General features: G+C 37.5%; 1 protein-coding gene across 2 annotated transcripts in view; it reads left to right on the top strand.

Moving 5' to 3' along the window:
• ZCCHC7 (zinc finger CCHC-type containing 7) overlaps positions 1-21,934 on the top strand; it is a 253,110-nt gene that overhangs the window by 199,115 nt on the left and 32,061 nt on the right. For both annotated transcript variants that reach the window (XM_046022994.1, XM_046022993.1), the window contains exon 5: positions 855-1,025. In XM_046022994.1, coding sequence (XP_045878950.1) covers positions 855-1,025 — 171 coding nt within the window. The remainder of the gene's footprint in view (positions 1-854; positions 1,026-21,934) is intronic.

Genomic DNA, 21,934 nt, shown 5'->3' with positions numbered 1-21,934 from the left:
TTGTAGATTTCACATTACATTTTTCATGTAAGTCATGCCTGTAATAGTAGCAGAGAAAGAAGAATGAAGCTAGAGTCAGAAAAACCTGGAATCAGTTTAGCTTTCCACTGAAAGTTGCACAACCTTGGGCAAATCATTTCACCCTCTGTGCCTCTGTTTTCTAGTCTATAAAATGAGGAGATTAAATCAAATGATTCCTGAGACCCTCTCACTTCCAAACCTCCTACTTTATGAGACAGCTTTTTTCATTGTGGGATAATTTTCATTGTTAGAAAGCATTTTTAAATGTTTATTGGTGTAAATTATGTTAAACAGACAAATCACCCTTTGGAAGAACACTGAACTAAAGTTCTTAGATATTCCCTGACATAGTAAGCTCTCAAGAAACGTTCCTTCCATTTACCTATACCTTCTTCCAAATGATTGTGTTTCAGACAAAAAGACATGTTTGAGACAGCTTTTAGGTTTCTTCTTTGTCTTTGATCCTCCAGGCAAAGCAGCCTCTTTCAGTATCTGTTCTCTTACTTCTTAGCTTCCACATCCTCCTCATCCCACTTTTCCTCTTGGGCACAGTCCACTTTGTCGATGTTCCTACAAGACGAGGCATAAGAAGTAGATGCCCGTGGATGGTACATGCACAATAAGCCTTTTTGGCAACCACAGAATACAGATAGCTTGCATTCAAGCTCTGACTTCAGACATTTTGTTTGATTTTATAGTTCTACTCAAGATTTGACCTTCACTGGGGTCTCAAATTGGAAATAAACTTTATGTAATTATACAGAAAAAGAAAAATTAATCTTCTATTTGAGACCTACCCATTTTGCTAAAGAGATTTTCTGTTTGCTACCTAGAAAGTCCGCCCCTGCTGTCTCTGTTCCGAGAGAGGACACCTCCAGTACGCCTGCCCGGCCCGCTTTTGCTTAGGCTGTTCTTTGCCTATGTCTTCCACTCACAGATGTCTCGAAAGACCTTCCTGGAGAAAACGGTGTGACCGATGTGATATGATAGGCCACTATGCTGATGTGAGTATCCTGTGTATAATTTGTCAGACTTTGGGGGCAGTGTGCCAATTTGTAACTATCACTCAGCCTACCTAAAAGAATGTTTGTTCTATACCATATGTAATGATAGGATGTCCTTTTGGCTACTGATCATCTAAAGCAATGTTCTAATTAGGGATCCTACTGAATGGTTGGTTCATCAGGAGGCAGCATCAAGAAATGTTGTAAACCCATGCTTGCCTCCTTTGCTTGCCAAGTAAAGATTTGAAATAAAAGAGGTATGTAATAAATAACACATAAAATTTATGTACCTATTCATGCATAGTTAGATGAAATATATATACACCTACTTAGCAGAGGAATACAAAGGTCTGTATGAAGCCTGGCTTGATTATTGATGACTCTTGCTGATAGAATAGTCTTAAGCAAGAAGAACAAAACTGCCAAGACTTTAGATTTGCTTATCTTAGTTCATTTTTTAGATTAAAAAAACAAAAGTAATTTAGAAGACATTCAGTTACCTATAGCATGTTAAATTTTAACACCTTGTTATGTTGGACATCATTTTGCATCATACGGAGTTTTAGTCAAAATTTCAAAGACCAGGGCGCCTGGGTGGTGCAGTTGTTAAGCATCTGCCATCGGCTCAGGTCATGATCCTGGAGTCCTGGGATCAAGCCCCGCATTGGGCTCCCTGTTTGGCCCGAAGCCTGCTTCTCCCTCTCCCACTCCCCCTGCCTGTGTTCCCTCATTCGCTATCTCTCTCTCTCTCTGTCAAATAAATAAATAAATAAAATCTTTAAAAAAAATTTTTTTTTCAAAGACCAGAAGGGCTGTAGAATTATTTTTCCTTAAAAAGTAAGAATTTTTTCTTTTTAATTTATACTTCCCAAAGACATGATACAAAGCATAAATATTTTCTAATTTTATTTATATTGGAGTATACCTATAACCTTTTCCATAAGAAAGTGATATGGCTTCTATTGAGATGAATTTCCAATTAAAAGATACTAAAATATGAATGTTTGGTATTTATGTTTCTCATGTAAATATATCAACTGTTGATTATAATTTTTAAAGTGTCTTTTTAAACAAAAGTAAGGTCATTATCCTATACATTGTTCTACAGTTTAACTTTTTCTGCTTAATTCCTTATGATTGCATATCTCTGCATTAGCCCATAAAGATCTACGTATCAAGGGGCTAACTTTTATTCCGCTATATGGATGTACCAATTTACCTGACAATATCTCTACCAATACATCTGGATTTATAGTTACAGCCCATTTTTTAAACAAACAGTGCTACAATAAATATCTTTGTGTGTGCATATCTGTATAAGATTATTTCAATAAGTCAGATTCTAAGTGGGATTGTGTAATTAAAGGCTATATACATTTATATCTGGATAAATATTGTTCAGTTGCTCTTCTAAAAGGTAGTACCTGTTGGGGTACCTGACTGACTCAGTCGGTAGAGCATGCAGCTCTTGATCTCGGGGTTGTAAGTTAAAGCCCCACATTGGGTGTAGAGATCACTTAAAAATAAAACCTATAAATAAATAAATAGTGCCATTATATCCACCTGCCAGATGTGTTTAAGAGTGCTCTCAGCAGGGGCACCTAGATGGCAGGGGCACCCATGTGGCTTCATTGGTTAAGCATCTGCCTTTGGCTCCGGTCATGATCTCAGGGTCCTGGAAACAAGCCCGGTAGGGCTGCCTGCTCAGCAGGAGTCTGCTTTTCTCTCTCCCTGTGCTCATGCTCTCTCTCTCTCTTGAACACTCTCTCATATAAATAAATAAAATCTTTTTTTTTTTTTTAACAGAAAAAGGGTGCCCTCAACACCATAATTGATCTTTTAAAATTTTGGCCAACCAGATAAGGAGAAAATGATATCTTACTGTTTTCTCTTGTATTTCCTGGCCTACTAATAACGTTGAATGTGATTCTCAGTACTGGGTGTGGAAATAGTTATTATTTCTTTCCAAAGTAGCTTAAACTGGGGCACCTAGCTGGCTCAGTTGGTAGAACATGTGATTCTTGATCTTGGGGTTGTATGTTCAAGCCCCACATTGGGTTTAGAGATAACTCAAAAAATATAAAATCTTTAAAAAAAAAAAAAAGTAGTCTGGGGCATCTGGGTAGCTCAGTCAGCTAAGCATCCAGCTCTTCAGTTTGGCTCAGGTCATGATTGCTGGGTTGTGAAATCAAGCTCCACATCAGGCTCTGGGCTCAGCACTGAGTCTGCTTGAGATTTTCTGCCTCTGCCCCTCCCCCCTCACACTCATGTGCATGTCCTCTCTCTCTCTCTCACTCTCACTCAAATAAATAAAATCATTTAAAAAAATGTTTTTTAAAGATTTTATTTATTTATTTGACAGACAGAACACAAGTAGGCAGAGAGCCAGGGAGAGGGAGAAACAGGCTCTCCGCTGAGCAGAGATCCCGACATGGGGCTCGATCCCAGAACCCTGGAATCATGACCTGAGCCCAAAGCCGCCGCTTAACCAACTGAGCCACCCAGGCGCCCCAATAAATTCTTTTTTTTAAATACCTTAAACTTACTTTTTAATATGTACTGTCTTAAAAATCATAAGCTGGCTTAGTTTTATATACTACTGTTCTCTGCATTACATTGTCAATTGTAATTTTTTTAGGCAGATTTTCTAGCTTGGCAGTAACATTTAATAGCATATTTCTTTACTCCTTTCTTTTGAAAAGCTCTTACAAATATGGTCTTATTTGCCTGTGATAACAGAAGGGTCTCAGACATTATCATGAGCAGTTTTGTTTTTTTTTTAAATAAGAAACTGTAGTACAGAACAGTTAAGAATGATTTGTAAAAGGTTATATAAAATCAGCTGTGAATTAAATCTGTAGTCCATTCTGCTTAACTGCTTAATTTTGGCTTCGAATGTATGTTAGCCTCTTTATCTAAAATGGCCCTGAGGATTAATAACCCCAGCGAATGTAAGTTTTTCAGATAGGGTGAGGCTATGGCTGACTTCAGAGAAGGCAGCACCCTGTCCCCAAAATCTGCCAAGATCTAAGTGTTGGGTTTTTTGTAATTACATGGTAAAGGTTCTGGACACTAACTGATCTTTTTCTAGCCTGCCCACCATGTATAAGATTCCCTTGGAGCCCAATCAAACCTGGACTTCACTGACTCCATCTGAAGAAGCTTGTAGTCCTTCCACCATCCCAGAAGCGCCTTATGAGGATTCACTTAGAAGCAGAGTCATTCTGGCCTCAGGTTGCTGGAACTATTGATCTAGTCCCATACATACTTTAAGTTTGTCTTGAAACCTGGCTCTCCACAGAAAATAGTGTTTCCCCTGCAACCCTCTCAAATGCTTGCTCCTCATTCTTTCTTGACCCACATTCCTGAATTAGGTTGATTAGGATTAAACTTTTTCTCACTCATTGTGGCTGCTTCTAAGTCATTACTTCTCCCTCGATATGTGGGTACTTTTGGCTTATTTAAGGCCCATACCTCTGACAATACTGTTCTCCCTTCTTTGTCATTTTCATCTTCCCACCTGCTGGAACTTGCTGCTCGTTCACAAAGGATTTCTGAAGCCCTGGGTAATTATAGATGCCCTACCTTCTTATCAGTTAAAGAGATTAAGAAACTTCCATTTACTTTATACATCCTGTTACCCCTGATGTCTGTAATGCCAGTGTACCAGTTATATGTGCAAAGAGAATCTGTAATAAAAACTGATGAGTCATGTTCATATTTTTGGTGTAATGAAAGACTTTTCCTGAAGTCTGCTGGGAAAATGCCTCATATGTTAACTACTGCATAAAAGTAATTTGGTTGAAATTCCAGAGTTTTACAATGTAAAGGGCAGAAGGATGGCTTGAGACCTGCTGAAATTAACCTGTATCATTGATACCTTCCAAAGGAAGTGAATCTGCAGTGTGGAAGGAATCCCAATTCTGAGTCTGCCACAGATTCCTCTTGTCAACAATTTTTTCTTAAATATAAAGAAAAAAAAATTTTTTTTTAAGATTTATTTATTTCAGAGAGAGAGTGCATGTGGGAGGGAGAAGGAGAGAAGCAGACTTCCCACTGAACATGGAGCTGAGCACTGGCTCCATCTCACTCACAACCCCTGAGATCATGACCTGAGCCAAAATCAGGAGTCAGACACACAACCAACTGAACCACCCAGGAACCCCTTAAGTATACAGAAAATTTTTAAGTGTGCAAACACACTTAAAATGTAATGCATATGTAATCCCATTCTGTAAGGTATATCTGACATTTCCAAAATGATAATAGCTCTAGTTGACTTACAGCGTTTCAAACACTGTGCTAAAGGCATTACTAACTAGGGAAGGGGTAGTGCTTCATTCACTGCTGTATCCTCAGCACACAATAGGTGTCCTGTAGATTTACCAGTGATGGTGTCCTTTATGTAATCCTTACAACTACCATATGATAGATACTGTTTAATGTTCCAGTTTTACAAAGAAGAAAACTGAGGGGAGCCTGGGTGGCACAGTTGGTTATGCAGCCCGTTCATGGTTTCAGCTCAAGATGAGATGGAGCCTTGTGTCTGGCTCAAAGCACAGAGTTTGCTTGAAATTCTCTCTTCCTTTCTCTCTGCCCCTCCCACTCATGCTCTCTCCCTCCCTCTCTCTCTCAAATAAGTAAGTAAACAAACAAATAATTTTTTTTAAAGAAGAAGAAAGCTTAGACATTGTAAAGTTAAGCTTTCTCCAACGTCTCAAAGTAAGGTGATGCTCTATTTCATGAGTGTACGTGGAAGAAACTTACCTACTTAGATTCTAGGAGTTGTCAGTTTAATTCCCGCTCAGAAGGCCTCTCAGGTTTCTGTCTTAAATCTGCAAATATTATATTTAGAATATCAGTATTTATAAAAAGAGATGGAAAAAATTTTCCAAATAAAAATAAATGATGGTTTAAGTTTTCTGCTGTAAAACAACCTCTGAGGATCAGCAGAGTGGCATACAATGTTGACTTTCAGACAGGGAGCCACATCTGTGGTACCAGAGAACTGTGCTTATGCAAAAAACAAGAGACTGTCTTGGCCTCAGCAGTCTTTACTGATTGTTGAGATTGTCACCCTTTTTCTTGGAAGCATGTCTGAGTTCATCAGCATAAGGTATAATTGAAACCCAAACCTCCTAAATTTTCTTTCTTCAGCAATTTTTTCCCCAAATTCCCTGCTTAGTTCTCTTTCCCAATCCATGCTAGCAGTAATTCCTTTAGCCATCGCGCACAAGAATCAAATACCATCCACTAGGAGAAAGCTCAGCACTTGTCACTCCTTCAAGTCAGATTTTAATTTTTTTTATTTTTATTTTTTTTTAAAGATTTTATTTTATTTATTTGACAGAGAGAGAGATCACAAGTAGACAGAGAGGCAGGCAGAGAGAGAGGAGGAAGCAGGCTCCCTGCGGAGCAGAGAGCCCGACGCGGGGCTCGATCCTAGGACACTGAGATCATGACCTGAGCCGAAGGCAGCGGCTTAATCCACTGAGCCACCCAGGCGCCCCTTCAAGTCAGATTTTTAAATGCAGTGGGAGAAAATAACTCATAGGACAGATTTCACTTGATTCACTTCTTTAAACCTTTGAAGCTGTGAAAGCATGCTCTCTTAAATATTAGCAATATATTAAATTTTAGCAACTCAAAAGTTTCTTTTAAAAATGAGAACTCCGTGGGGCGCCTAGGTGGCTCAGTGGATTAAAGCCTCTGCCTTCAGCTCAGGTCATGATCCTAGGGTCCTGAGATCGAGCCCTGCATTGGGCCTTCTGCTCAGCAGGGAGCCTGCTTCCTCCTCTCTTTCTGCCTGCCTCTCTGCCTGCTTGTGATCTCTGTCAAATAAATAAATAAAATCTTTAAAAAAAAATGAGAACGCCGTATAAAATTGTGTAGGTTTTCACAGACATTAGTGGTCCATAAATGTTTCTTCAAGAAATATATACATAAGATGGAAAACTAGTATCTGTTTAATTTTGATTGTTTTTTAATAAGATTTTATTTCATTATTTATTGGGGCAGGGAGAGCACAGGGGGAGAGACAAGCAGATTCTGTGCTGAGCATGGAGCCTGATGCTGGGCTAGATCCTACGACCCTGAGATCATGACTTGAGCCAAAATCAAGAGCCAGCCACCCAGCGAACTAAGTTGCCCAGACTCACTAATGTGATTTTTTTTTTAAGATTTTATTTATTTGAGGGAGAGAGAGAGAGCACAAGCAGGGGGAGAGCAGAGGGAGAAGCAGGCTCCCCACTCAGCAGGGAGCCCAACGTGGGGCTCCATCCCAGGAATTTGGGATCGTGACCTGAGCCAAAGGCAAACGCTTAACGGACTGAGCCACCCAGGTGCCCCCAATGTGATTTTTTTTTTCAAAGGTTAGTTTAACCTTGGGGATTTCCAAGAGGAAATATAAAATACCTAGTATAAGTATCTTATAGTTATCACTTCATACTTATGTATAGTGGACAGTTATTGAATATTGTTTTTGTCCATTTAGTTATTTAAGAAAAGGGCATTTAATTTTATCTTTAGTCAACTCCAAGGAACACAGAATTGTATTCATATGCCTTTTGCCTCTTATCCTTTCCCTAATCTTATTGAGATGCTACTGGCCATAAATAAGACTGGCTGAAACACAATTATTGAGCTCAGTAACTGAGCCAAGTTTTGAATTAAAGACTTCCTTTATTCAAATACTTTGTTTTGTGTAATAGTGATTACTTCTACTCTTGTTCAAAAACATCTCCACTGTTGAATCACCCAAGTAAACTTCTCATATTTATCAAAAATTTGCTGGTTGCCTACTATATGCCAGGCAATATTCCAAGTACTAAAGAAATAAAGATGAGTAAGACATGGCCCCTGCCTTCAAGTAGCTCAGAATATAAGAAAGGCAGACATTTGAAAGAAAAGTGTAAAAGTGGGGCGCCTGGGTGGCTCAGTGGGTTAAAGCCTCTGCCTTCGGCTCAGGTCATGATCTCAGGATCCTGGGATCGAGCCCCGCATCGGGTTCTCTGCTTGGCAGGGAGCCTGCTTCCTCCTCTCTCTCTGCCTCTCTCTCTGCCTGTCTCTCTGCCTGCTTGTGATCTCTGTCCAATAAATAAATAAAATAAAACCTTTAAAAAAAAAAAAAAAAGAAAAGTGTAAAAGTGATGTGATGGGGATGCCTGGGTAGCCCAGTCGGTTAAGTATCTGCCTTTGGCTCAGGTCATAGATCCCAGAGTCCTGGGATCAAATCCCACATCATGCTCCTTGCTCAGTGGGGAGCATGCTTCTCCCTCTGTCTCTGTATGCCGCCCCCCCTGCTTGTGCACTCTTTCTTTCTGACAAAATAAATAAGTAAAATCTTAAAAAACAAACAAACAAACAAACAAAAAAAAAACCTGATGTGATGGAAGGCATGCCAGGGTGGTAAAAATTAAATGAGAGAATATCAGAAGACTAAGCTTGGTGACTTGCGAGTGAAAGATATCTAGAAAGTATAAAAAATAACGCAGACCATAGGAGGGAGCTGAGAAACTGTGCCTATATAACATGTCACCTGTCTCTGGAAATATCGTCTGTAAAGTGATGCCATAGGAACTCATGATCCAGGCTTAGTGAGTTTTCCTGTAATCATTTGGCTTAAAACAAATACAAGGGTCAGTATTTTCTGAGCACTGTTTGCTTGCCTTCCTGCTCTTACATTCAAAGGTAGGGCAGATTGAGGAAGCAAATATATAGCCATTCCTGGACTATTTCTCCTTTCCAATTCTGCATCTCTTCCACGCATGGAGAGCCACTTTTCTATTGTATCATAATTTAATGCATTGCTTTAACCCTGGAAAAATGATTCACAGCATAATCCAGAATCTGACCACTTCTCGTCATTCCTGCCACCACCCTAACATAAGCGTAGGTGAGCATATACTGACTGGATTGCTCTAACAGCTTCCTGACTGGTTCCCTGCTTCCTTGCCCCTTTATATTCAGTTTTCAGTAGCTGGTTAGAGTCATCCTATCTATCTATCCACCTATTTTTTTTTTAAGACTTTGTTTATTTTATTTTTAGAAAGAGAGTAGGAGGGGGAGGGACAAAGGGGAAGAGAGAGAAAGAGAGAGAATCTTAAGCAGGCTCCATGCCCAATACAGAGCCCGCCTCAGAGCTCGATCTCACAAGCCTGAGATCATGACCTGACCCAAAACCAAGAGTTGGATGCTCAACTGACTGAGCCACCCAGGCACCCCTAAACGTTTTATTTTTAGGTAATCTCTACACCCAATGTGGGACTTGAATTTACAACCCCAAGATCAAGAGTTGCATGCTCTACTGACTTGACCAGCCCCAGACTAATCCTTTTTAAGCATAACTCAAATTATATCAATCCCCTATCTAAAATCCTCAAATATGACTTTGCATGTCTCCCAGAGTAAAAGCTACAGTTCTCGGAATCACCAACAAGGCCATATGTGATCTGGCTTCTTGACCACATCTCCTATAGTAATCCCTTGCTTACTCCACCTGGTCTCCTTGCTGTTCCTTAAAAGACCAAATATGTTCTTGCCTCTACCTGCTGTTCTCTCTGCTGGGTATCCAGGTATCCACAGTGATTCATATCCTTCATGCCTTTACTCATATGTCCCCTTTTTAGAGAGGATTTCCCTGACCACCGTAGTTAAAACAGCACCTTCAACATTCCCTGCCCTTCTTCCCTGCCTTGTTTTCTTCCATCATAACAGTTATATCATACACTCATTGTATTTTTTTGTCTCCCCTAATTAGAATGTAAGCTCCGTGTCTGTTTTCAGACATGTTCATTGCTGTATCTCCAGCTTCTAGTAGAGTACTGGCCTGTAGGATTATTGAGTAAGCGAATTAGGGATAATAGACCCTACTTACCCACCATCCAGCCATGCTTGTAAAAGTTGTCAGATCCTGCACATTGATATACAGGTTTGGAAATTCTCAGCTTGATTCATTAAGAGGCAGGGCTCTCTCAGTAATATTTAAAATCAAGTTTCAACAGGTTTTCTAAAAGCTATAACCTATAGTATGCAATAAAATAAAATGAAATATCTAAGGCAAAGAAAATCCTTTTTCTTTTTTCCCCCCACTACCCTAAGTAGCCAGTTCTACTTTCTTTAGTATTTTCTTTAGTGATTTTTAAAAAATATCTCCATTTTAAACTAGTATTTTAAACCAGTGTTGATGCAGTCCTGTGTTTTTGGTTTGTCAGCCATCAGCTTTCTTATGGAAAAATCTCATCTGTCACTTTGTGATGGAGTATATTGTATTATCTTTTTCAGTGCCTTAGAAAGACAAATCGAGGAAAGGAAAAAACATAAAATTCTGATAACTTTCTACAATTCATATAATCATGAACTAATTTTCCTGCCAAACTTAATTGAAGTCAAGACAACAAGTATATCATTTTAATAGATTGATAACGTATGTTCACAAAATATGTAGTTCTGCTGACAACTAAACATTAAAACTTTTGAGAGTAAAGAAAAGAAAATATAACTTGGGCTAGAATAACTTATTTCTCTTGCTTTTTACCTCATTTTCATGTTGCTTAAACATAATATTAGAGCAAGGGTCATAACTAGGTTTGACTGATTTGCTTAAAAAAAAAATTGTTGAATAGGCATATAAAAATCTTATTTACCTGAGAGACCACAATACCCCAAGGAAGTTAAGTAGATTCTGTACTTGGAGGTCTCTTATCCTCTTGATTGGTATAGGCAAAACTCATGACAATGTTAGTGAAAATTCATATGTGTTCATTGTTCAAGGAGTAGATCCTGGAATTAGTAGTTAATAATTCATTGGAACTGTTCCCAAACCACCTAATAAATGAATATATGAAACTTTTCATGGTTGTATATATATAAGCTTATGGAAATAACCTTAGAGGGTAGAAAGTTTTAACTGAAGGTACATAATTTAGCATGGTTACAGTTTGAAGGAGAAACCAGTCCTTATTTTGAAATTGTACTAAATGGTATCTTTTCTAGTCATCCGTGACTAACCCGACAATTTCCCCCAGTCTCTGCAACTCTCCCTGTGACACCTGCTCCATTACCTAGTACTAGTCACTTCCAGTAGACCTAGCAGATTGAGAGCAGGTTTACAGTTTCTTTATACGAGTTGTAAGAATAAGTTTGTAGAGGATAGAGACAGTTCCCTTTCTCTAGACCCCTAACTTCTACCGAAAGAGAGGAAGGATTGTCCCCTTGTAGTCTCTCTATCAAAATTAACAGCCCTAAAAATTAAAGGGATAAATTTTAGTTTTTCATTGAGAATTTTATGGGACTTAGGTATAAACTTTTCAGAGCAGTCGCATTGGGGAATACTTGAGTCTTAGAGAAATAAAGCAGCAGGCCACTGGGAATTTTGTTAAATTTCAAACCCATTATACGCCTCACTTTTTCTTTTCTTTTTAATTTTCTGTCCAAGTATAAAAGCCCATATAGACTTGGACTTGATTTTTACTATTACAGACTAAGGTCAACTCCCCTGGATTTCATAAATCTCATAGTTTTTTGTGTTTTTTTTAAGGTTTTATTTATTAGAGAGAGAGCACGCATGGGCTGGGGGTGGGTGGGGAGAAGGAGAGGGAGAAGCAGACTCCCCTCTGTTCGTGGAGCCTGACACAGGACTCAATACCAGGATCACAACCTGAGTCAAAACCAGACATTTAACCAAGTCAGTCACTCAGGTGCCCTCATACAGTTTTCTGACTGAGTTCTAATAATCCCCCTCAAACTGTCCCTAGTGAAGGAAAATACAGCAACTGAGAATGGTTTTCAACCTGTGAAAGTATTCAAAGACTTAATTATGGACATCTCTGCCAGTTTACTCATCCTAAAGATAACACTGTGTTCTTCAATTTATACTATTAACTTACTTAGGTATTCCATTTAAGAGTTACATACATATATTTCCTCTTGAAAATTTACAGATGTCTGCAGAGTGATTTTATTTCAGTAAAAAACAAAATGAGGGGTGCCTGGCTGGCCCAGTTGGTGGAGCACATGACTCTTGATTGTAGGGTCGTGATTTTGAGCCCCATGTTGAGTGTAGAGATTACTTTAAAAAAAATTTTTTTTTTAATGAGTTGTATATAATCTGTATATAATCTGTGCTTTTATATATATATTTTATGAATAAAATAAATGGGGTAAGAAGAATGCATACCAAGCTAGTAGACTGCTAACATTGGATTTCCTCGGCTGACTGGTAATGGATTGGAAAAGAGCTAGGAGACAGGATTAACTTTGCCTTTGTCTTTTTATTGTATTGTTTTCTTTGTTTACAAATAGATTATGATTTCTGCAAGATTTCAGTTCAGTAACAAGTGTGATCTTGCCTTGTTGTACAGCCTTCTAATGATTTTTGCCTTTATCAAAAAAATAATAATAATATGTTAAGAATTTCAAGAACTTGAGAAAGTTCTGTAATAAAATATTATGAGCTAATTGAACTTTCAGTTATATAATGTTAAAATAGTTATCTGTAGTCATAGATACTAAAGGGAAATTATACCTTGAGAACACTGATCACTGTATTAGTGGAATTTCAGACGTGTAAGAACACTAGATGCAACTTTTAAATTACTTATCTCAAGAAGTGTTATTCTAAACTTTTATTATTTTTTCTTTAGCCAGTGATCTTTTATATAGGAATCAATAATGAAATAAACTATAGTATCTCACTTCTAAACCCTTCTTTCTTACCCACCTCACCAACCCCAGCACCTACCACTACTTTACCTGGTGGAGGGATGCGTATACATAACCTTTACCTCGATACATTTATAAAAATCTGGAACAACAGGAATGGTCTTTTAATGAGGAGATAACAGTTTTTAGTGGGGTAAACCATCTGTACTTTGCACATCTTTATAATTAAAACTCCTTCCCTGTTCCTCATAAACCAGACCTCCGAGAAAACTAAATTTTTCCATGAGTGAGTTTGTCAGAGATCTATACTGTCTGGCAGATACCACCTCGGTTCCCAAAACTAGCCAGATCGACATAAGTCTCTCTCTCTCTTTTACTTTTTTTTTTTTACTTTTTTTTTTTGTGTGTGGGGGATGAGCTGATAGAAGGCAACTATGAAGAACTGATAGATTAAAAAAGGAATCAGAGATGACCCCAAATGATATAAACTCATCGTAAGAAGTAGGAAAATTGAGAAAATCCCAGTTCATTTTTCATGTTGTGAATAGAGGAGAAGGGATCCAAAGCAAAATGAACAAAGATTCTGATTAAGAGGACACACACCCGGGGCGCCTGTGTGGTTCAGTGAGTTAAGCCTCTGCCTTTAGCTCAGGTCATGGTCTCAGGGTCCTGGGATCAAGCCCCGCATTGGGCTCTCTGCTCCATGGGGAGCCTGCTTCCCCTTCTCTGTCTGCCTGCCTCTCTGCCTACTTGTGATCTCTCTCTCTCTGTCAAATAAATAAATAAAATACTAAAAAAAAAAAAGAACACGCACCCAATATGAGAGAGAAAAAAGTCCCACATCTAGACATACGCTAGTGAAATGTATGAATATGTCAAGCAAATGAAAATCACACAGACATCCAGACGTGGGGGAAAAAAAACACATTACACACGCATACACACACACACACGTACACATACAACATCAAGCTTGCATCGAACTTCTCCTGTGCAATACTAAATGCCAGAAGGCAGTAGAGAAATCCCTAGAGGGTAAAACATCCTGAGAAAAAAGATGACATGGCCAAGCTGTTGTTCATTTGTGAGTTTATTAGAAAAGTCAGAATAAAATTAGCAGCAATGAACACTGAAACCAGGAAGGCATAAAGTGCATATATGAATACTTCCTATTGATTTGTTTTCAAATTTACTAATTTTAGAAAAAATTCCTTAAAAAATGTAAAAAGCTACGAGGTGAATCATGGATAATTCCAATAAAATGAAGTTTGTTTTAATATTAAGAAAAATAAGTCATATAAATTTTAGATTACTAATTAAAAATGTAACAAGTGATAGGAAGAAATGGAAACAGCAAGAATGCTTAAAAAATACAAGTGTGAGGATAAAAATAGAACCAGACATATCAATTATCACAATAAATAAATGGATTAAATACTTTTATTAGAAAACAAAGACAGCAGTGTCAGAAACCATAAAGGAAAAGGGAGACTAGATTTAACTTTTTAAAAATGTCTATCCAAAAAGACCATTAATAAAATTTAAATGACAGATCACAACTTAGAAAGATTTTTATAAAATGCATAATAGGATATCTGTAATATAGAAAAATCTCTTACAAATTAATAGAAAGAAAGAAAACTGTCTTGATAATAGTAATAATATTAGAAAAGTTGTGCTGGGTACAGAAGTACATTTGGATAACCTTCCTGGAATTCAGTGATGGATGTTTGCAAAGATACATCTACAAGAATGTTTATCTCAGAATTGTTTATAATAGTAAAATTAGAAGCAACCCAAAAATTTAACATTCTAGCTCGTTTAAGTAACTTAGAGTACATCCCATATAATGGAATACTCTTCAGCTATTTAAAAAATGATGTAACAGGCGCCTGGGTGATGCAAGTTGGTTAACCATAGGACTCTTGGTTCTGGCCCAGGTCATGATCTTAGGGTCATTAGATCAAGCCCCACATCCAGCTCCGTACTTGGCACAGAGTCTGCTTGAAACTCTTTCTCCTTCTGCCCTTCCCTCTCTCTCTAAAATAAATAATAAAATAAATAAATCTTTTTTTTTAATTTAAAATATAGAAAATGAATATTGAAATACAAAATTATCAGTACATTAAGTGAAATTCATAAATTATAAAACAATATATGAAATATAATCCTGTTTCCATACAAATATACATATTTATATATGTATATAGATGTGATGGAAAAAAATTTGGAATGAAGTATTCCAAAATGTTTGCTATAGTTATGTCAAGAATTATGGAAGAGTGGTGCACCTGGGTGGCCCAGATTTTTAAGCATCTGCCTTCAGCTCAGGTCATGATCCCAGGGTCCTGGGATCAGCCCCACATTGGGCTCCCTGCTCAGCGGGAAACCTCTCTCTCTCAAATAAATAAACAAAAAAATCTTTTAAAAAAGAATCATGGAAGAGTTTTTTTTTAATTATTTCTATTCTTTTTAGGATTTTTATGTATTTATTTTAGAGAAAGAGTGACAACATAGTGGGAAGGGGCAGAGGGAGAGAGAGTTCCAAGAAGATTCTACCCTGAGTGGAGTGGGCTCAGGAACATAGTCTCTGAGCCAAAACCAAGAGTTGGACACTCAACCAACTGTACCACCCGGGTGCCCCACTATTCTTTATATTTTTATGGTGAGTATATATTCATTTTATAACTCTATAAGTTGATATTTAATGTACAATATTCTATTACTGCTTAAAACATTTTAGGAATAGTATCATCAGTAATCAATCTAGTTTATATTCATTCTTCTTTTTTAAGATTATATATATATATATGTTAAAGATTTTATTTATTTATCAGAGAGAGATCACAAATAGGCAGAGAGGCAGGCAGAGAGAGTGAGAGGGAAGCAGGCTCCCTTCAGAGCAGAGAGCCCGACGTGGGACTCGATCCCAGGACCCTGAGATCATGACCTGAGCCGAAGGCAGCGGCTTAAACCACTGAGCCACCCAGGCGCCCCTAAGATTATATTTTTAAGTAATCTCTACACCCAACATGGGGCTCAAATTTATAACCCCGAGATCAGGAGTCGTGTGCTCTACTGACTGAGCCAGCCAGGCATCCCATTCTTTTTTTTTTAATAGTAAAATTGAATTTTTTTTTCCGTTTGGTGTTCAGTTATATGAATATGTATGGATTCATGTAAACTCCACCACAGTCAGGATACAGAACAGTTTCATCACCCCCAGGAAACTCCCTCATGCTATCTCTGTATAGTCACACCCTCCCCTTATCCATAACTTCTGGCCATTAATTTGTTCTCCATTACTATAGTTTTGTTTTTAAAAGAGTGTCAGTAAATGGAGTCACACCATTGTAAAGTTTTAAGACTAGCTTCTTTCACTTACATGGTATCTTGGAGATTCATCTGAGTTGTTCATGTGTCAGTAGTTTATTTTTTTGTAGTGTTCCATTTTATGAATGTATTACAGTTTGTTTATCCATTTATTCATTGAGAAACAATTGGGTTGTTTATAGTTTCTGACTATAACAAATAAGGCTGCTGTGAATATTTGTTTATAGTCATTTGCATGAACATAGTTTTCATTTGGGGCAAATTTCCAGGTGTAGACTGCTGGTCCTATCTATGTATGTTTAACTTTATAAGAAACTGCCGTATTGTTTTCCAGAGTGACTGAACGATTTTGCATTCCTAGTAGCAAAGTGAGAAGTCCAGTTGCTCTGTCTCCTCAACAGCATTAGATATTGTCAGTATTTTTTATTTTAGCCATTCTAATAGTTGTATAGTATCTGTCTTGTTTTTGTTTGCATTTCCCTAATGGCTAAAAATGTTGAATATCCTTTCATGTGCTTATTTGCTATCCTTACATCCTTTTTGTTGAAGTGTCCAGATCCTTTCCTAGTTTTTAGTTACTGTGTTTATTTTCTGATTGTTGTGTTTTGAGAGTTTTTTCTGTATTTTGGATATAAGGGAGTTTTTTTAGATGTGATTTCCATACATTTTCTCCCAATCTGTAGCTTATCTTTTTATTCTCTTGAGAGTCTTTAGCAGAGCAGAAGTTTTTAAATTTGGTGAAATCCAGTTGATCAATGTTTTTTTCTTTTATGGATTGTGCTTTTGATGCAGTTTCTGAGAACTCTTTATCCAGCTGCAGTTAACAAGGATTTTTCGTGTGTATTATCCCAAAACATTTATTGTTTTATATTTCACAGACCTGTGATCCATTTGGAGTTCATCTTTATATAATAAAGTGTGAGGTTGGTTCATTTTATTTACACATGGATGATGAGTTGTTCATCACCATTTGTTGAAAAGACTATCCTTTCTCCAGTGAGTTGCTTTTATCTCTTTGTCAAAGATTAAATGGCCACATCTGTGGATTCATTTCTGGAGTCTATTCTCTTGCATTGATTTAAGTATCTATTCCCCTCACCAATATCACACTGTCTTGTAATATTATGGGTTTATAGTAAGTGTTAAAATCAAATAGTGTGATTTCCTTTTTTTTTTTTTTTTTTTTAATTTATTTGACAGACAGAGATCACAAGTAGGCAGAGAGGCAGGCAGAGAAAGAGGAAGGGAAGCAGGCTCGCCACTTCGCAGAGAGCCCGATGCGGGACTCGATCCCGGGATCCTGGGATCATGACCTGAGCCGAAGGCAGAGGCCTTAACCCACTGAGCCACCCAGGTACCCCAGATTATGTGATTTCTTAATCTTTGTTTTTATTTTATAAAATTACTTTAGCTATTCTAGTTCCTTTCCTTTTCCATGTAAGCTTTAGAGTAAATCATATGTATCTACAAAAGAAAATCTTGCTGGGACTTCGATTGGTATTGTGTTCATTCTGTTGATCATTATGGAGAGAATTGACTCTTATATTTTGAGTCTTCAATCCATGAACATAGTACATGTCTCCATTTATTCGGATCTTTAGTTTCTCTTATCAGAGTTTTGTAGTTATTAGTGCATACATTTCCTGCATATTTAGATTTGTACCTAACTACTTCATTTTTCTTGGAAGTGTGGCAGATGGTATCGTTTTTTAAATTTTGTTTTTCAGTTGTTTATTGTTTGTATATAGAAAGAAGTTTGGAATAAAATATTCTGAAATGTTTGTAACAGCTACCTTAGTGATAGTAGTATAGGTGACTTTTATTTTTTATTTATCTGTATTTTCTGTCTTTATAATGAATATACATTACTTTTATAATATTTGATGTTATTCTTTTAAAAAAATGTTTTTTGACTAAAGTTACTATAGTATCAGCACAACACAACTTTTAAAGGTGATTACATGTGTGCCTGACATATCCTGGATACCTTAAGATTTTTGGAAGAAGATGAAAAGGAAATTTCCCCAGGAGAATCCCATGAGAATTAGAGAAGTAGAACTGGAAATGAGGGAATAATTATAAATGAAAGGAGTTTAATGTAATTGGTTAAGATGAATCAGGATCACTTTAGTAGTTTTAAACAATTTGTTCTACTACATATTTGTTATTTCTGATGGACTTTATATAATTGGTTTATAAATAAAGTTCTAAACTCCCATTTTAAAATTATTTTACCTTTACTTTATCTCTTCTGAATCTAGTTTAAAACTTCTGATACTTGGGGGGAGATTAGGTGAGCCTGGTGGTGGGTATTAAAGAGGGCATGTATTGCGTGGAACACTGGGTGTGGTGCATAAACAATTAATCTTGAAACACTGAAAAAATAAAATTAAATTTATAAAAACAGAAAAAAAAGAAACTTCTGGTACTTGCTAGTGGGCTTAGGAAAGCAATGTGGTATAGAAGGTATGAAAACTCATTCATAGTTATCTCAAAATGTCAGCACCAATACCAAGGAGACAGTGAAATCATCTGGAGGTTTTTTTTTTTTAAGATTTTATTTATTCATTTGTCCAAAAGAGAGAGAGAGCGAGAGAGCGAGCACAGGCAGACAGAGTGGCAGACAGAGGCAGAGGGAGAAGCAGGCTCCCTGCCAAGCAAGGAGCCTGATGTGGGACTCGATCCCAGGACGCTGGGATCATGACCTGAACTGAAGGCAGTCGCTTAACCAACTGAGCCACCCAGGCGTCCCTCATCTGGAGTTTTAATTGTCCAGAGGATGTTTGGGGTTTTTTAAGAAACAGGGAGAAATCTGAGTGTGCCAGAAGCTCTAAAAAGAGAGAGTTAAGATGCTAGAGAATAGGAAATAAGACCTTTCTTCACTTGTGTACATGGATTATGTGTTCACTACTAAAGTGGCTGCATAGAGTCCCCAAATTGTTACTTTTTTAAAGATTTTATTTATTTATTTGACAGAGAGAGACAGCAAGAGAGGGAATACAAGCAGAGGGAGTGGGAAAGGAGAAGCAGGCTTCCTGCTGGGCAGGGAGCCTGATGCAGGACCCTGGGGTCTTGATCTGAGCTGAAGGCAGATGCTTAATGACTGAGCCACCAGGTGCCCCAGATTCCCCAAATTATAAGGCTCTGTCCCTCCAACTTTCTCCTTCCTGTTAGTCACTTTCTCAGCCTTCAGGTGGTAGCTGTCTAGCTATTAAAAGAAAGTCAAGAGAGAAAGGCTAGTAAGGACACTGAGATTGTTATTATTTAAAGCTTGTGGTTAAAAAGGAATTGAGTAAGCTTGAGTAAACTGAGGGAAGATAGAAACTTTGAGAGTGGCATGGAATACTTTAGTTTTTCACCAGTGATCAAGATATTTTGGTTTATTTCAAAACCTAACTATACAGTCTGAGACCAGATTTACCTGATCACATATTCTTTGCTATGTTTTTTTTTTAAAGATTTATTTATTTATTTGACAGAGAGAGAGAGAGAGAGATTACAAGTAGGCAGAGAGGCGGGCAGAGGGAGGGAGGAACCAGGCTACCTGCTGAGCAGAGAGCCCGATGTGGGCTCGATCCCAGGACCCTGAGACCATGACCTGAGCCAAAGGCAGAGGCTTACCCCACTGAGCCACCCAGGTGCCCTCTTTGCTATATATTTTTGTTTAAGACTTTATTTGTCTGAGGGAGAGAGAGAGTGAGCGAGTACAAGCAGTGGTAGCAGCAGGCAGAGAGAGAAGCAGGAACTCCCACTGAGCATGGAGTCTGATGTGGGACTTGATCCCAAGCCCCTGGGATCATGACCTGAGCTGAAGGTAGATGCTTAACAGACTGAGCCACTTAGACATCCCCTTTGCTATGTATTTTTGAACGACAAAGAGCATTACTGAGTGAGTGTGCCTCAGTTAAATGCAAAAGTAGGTACATTGCGCATGGTGCAGTAACTGCTCATCAGTGTTTCTGAATTCTTTTCTTTCTACAAACAAGCTGGCTACAAGTGGCTGTATCCCGACAAAATCTGTATTTTTCACTTGCCCTTTTCTTTTGGATCCTTTTTTTTCTCACTGTCATTATCTATATCTACAGCTCCCTTAAATGGTGAATTTTTTTCATTCTCTTCGGTTTGGTCACATCTGAGAGTTGACTGTTTTGCAATAAATTTCACTTGTTTCAGCTACCTTATTGATGCCATTTCCTCATGATCAGTTTTTGCATCAGAAGAGTGGAGAGTGCCAAATTGTCATCATCATAGGAATAATTAATACATTTGCCACGCATCAGGCATTGTTCTAAGGACTTTATACTTAACCAGCTCTTTAACCATCATAACAGCCCTTTGAAGACATACTGTTACCCATTTTATTAGTGAGAAAAGAGACACAGAGATGTGTAACTTGGCCAAGCTAGTAAATAGTGGAGCCAGGATTTGAATCCAGCCATTTTGGCTCTAGAGTCATTGATTTTAGCCTCTCTGTTATCATGCTTCATTTTACTGGTTCTTGTATTGTTTATCTTTAGTTGACTGTCAGTAGTCTAAAATCACAATCAAGATGTGTCCAGAAATACTTGTGATTCTCCGATGTGAAAAAAAAATTTTAATCGAAATATGGGTGCTTGAGGTAACCCAGTGTATTGTCTATATGATTTTATTTTTTAGCTGATTATTTTGACATAATTTCCTATAAATAAGAACTTATATTTTCCAGTAAAAGAAATGTAATCTATTATGAATAAACTTTATGCTGTCATAACTGCATGTAAGTTAGGAAAATATCAAAGAGAAATATCTTTGAGCAAAAAATTAGGCTTGTCAGTTTCCCTGATTACAGAGGATTAAGAGTATAGGGATTGATTAAAATTTGACCTTGGATGGAAAGATGATTTTATGAATTCTGGTTTATTTTGTCAGCTTAGAGATAGAGACCAGTGCATGGCTTTCCATACCGATGGGTGAAAAAAAATTCATGTAGATTCTCTATACACTGCCACATATGTCTGTTATATGTTTACAGCTCCTCTTTATCATGAATGACAAATTCTTACACAATAGAACTGTAGCAAGCATTATTAACAATAACTTAGCTTGCATTTTGATTTTATATTTTCATAATTTCAGACCTTAGAGTGATCTTTATGGGATTCCATTTGAAGGTTACGTCCAAGATGTTCTCTTCAAAGTACTTCTTAAAGGAGAAATTTTATTTCACGTATATTCAGAGTAAATGTATAATAAGAGGTATTTTGTGTGTCTGAGTAGTATATATACACCATGACTACTAAACTGTCTGGAAAATCAAATGATTTAATGCAATTATTTGAGGAACCTGCTGATGAGGTTTCAGAGTAGGAACATTCTTTTTAATGAAGCACCTAAAATTACATTACTGTGCAGATGAAAAAGTCAAGATGGTGGCTGCGTTCACAGACTGGAATGCTTTTCCCATATCTTTTCGTTCAACAAATTTTAAATTAAATTTTCCTCTTTATTCTCTTTTATTTATGTGATTCACCATCAATGAATATTGCTTGTTTTATTAAATCTTTTGTTTTGCTGCAGTGACTTGAGGGGGCCAGCCCCTAACAACAGAGGCTTTGACAAAGCACCAGAGGATTCTGTTAAAAAGTTGTGTTTCGTAATTGTAGTTGTCGTGTCAGAGCCTAACTGACTTGGAGCTGAAGGATTTTTGTGAGATGAGTAGCTGTGCCAGCAGGGACCCAAGTCTCCTGGGCTGGCCGCGCTCTCATTAAGATTTGCCGCTAGCAGTGGCGGTGTTCAGCATGTATGTGACGTGCATTCTGTTATTGTATGCTTGGCTTGTCAGCCTGCAGCTTTCTGACACTCACTTATGTCACTCTTTATTCAGAGAGGAAGAAGCTTTTGATAATTTGACAAGACAAGCTCTTAAACGATCTAGG

This window comes from Meles meles, chromosome 11, assembly GCF_922984935.1.
Source record: "Meles meles chromosome 11, mMelMel3.1 paternal haplotype, whole genome shotgun sequence".
Lineage (NCBI taxonomy): Eukaryota > Metazoa > Chordata > Mammalia > Carnivora > Mustelidae > Meles > Meles meles.
This window is presented reverse-complemented; position numbering and strand designations above follow the sequence as displayed.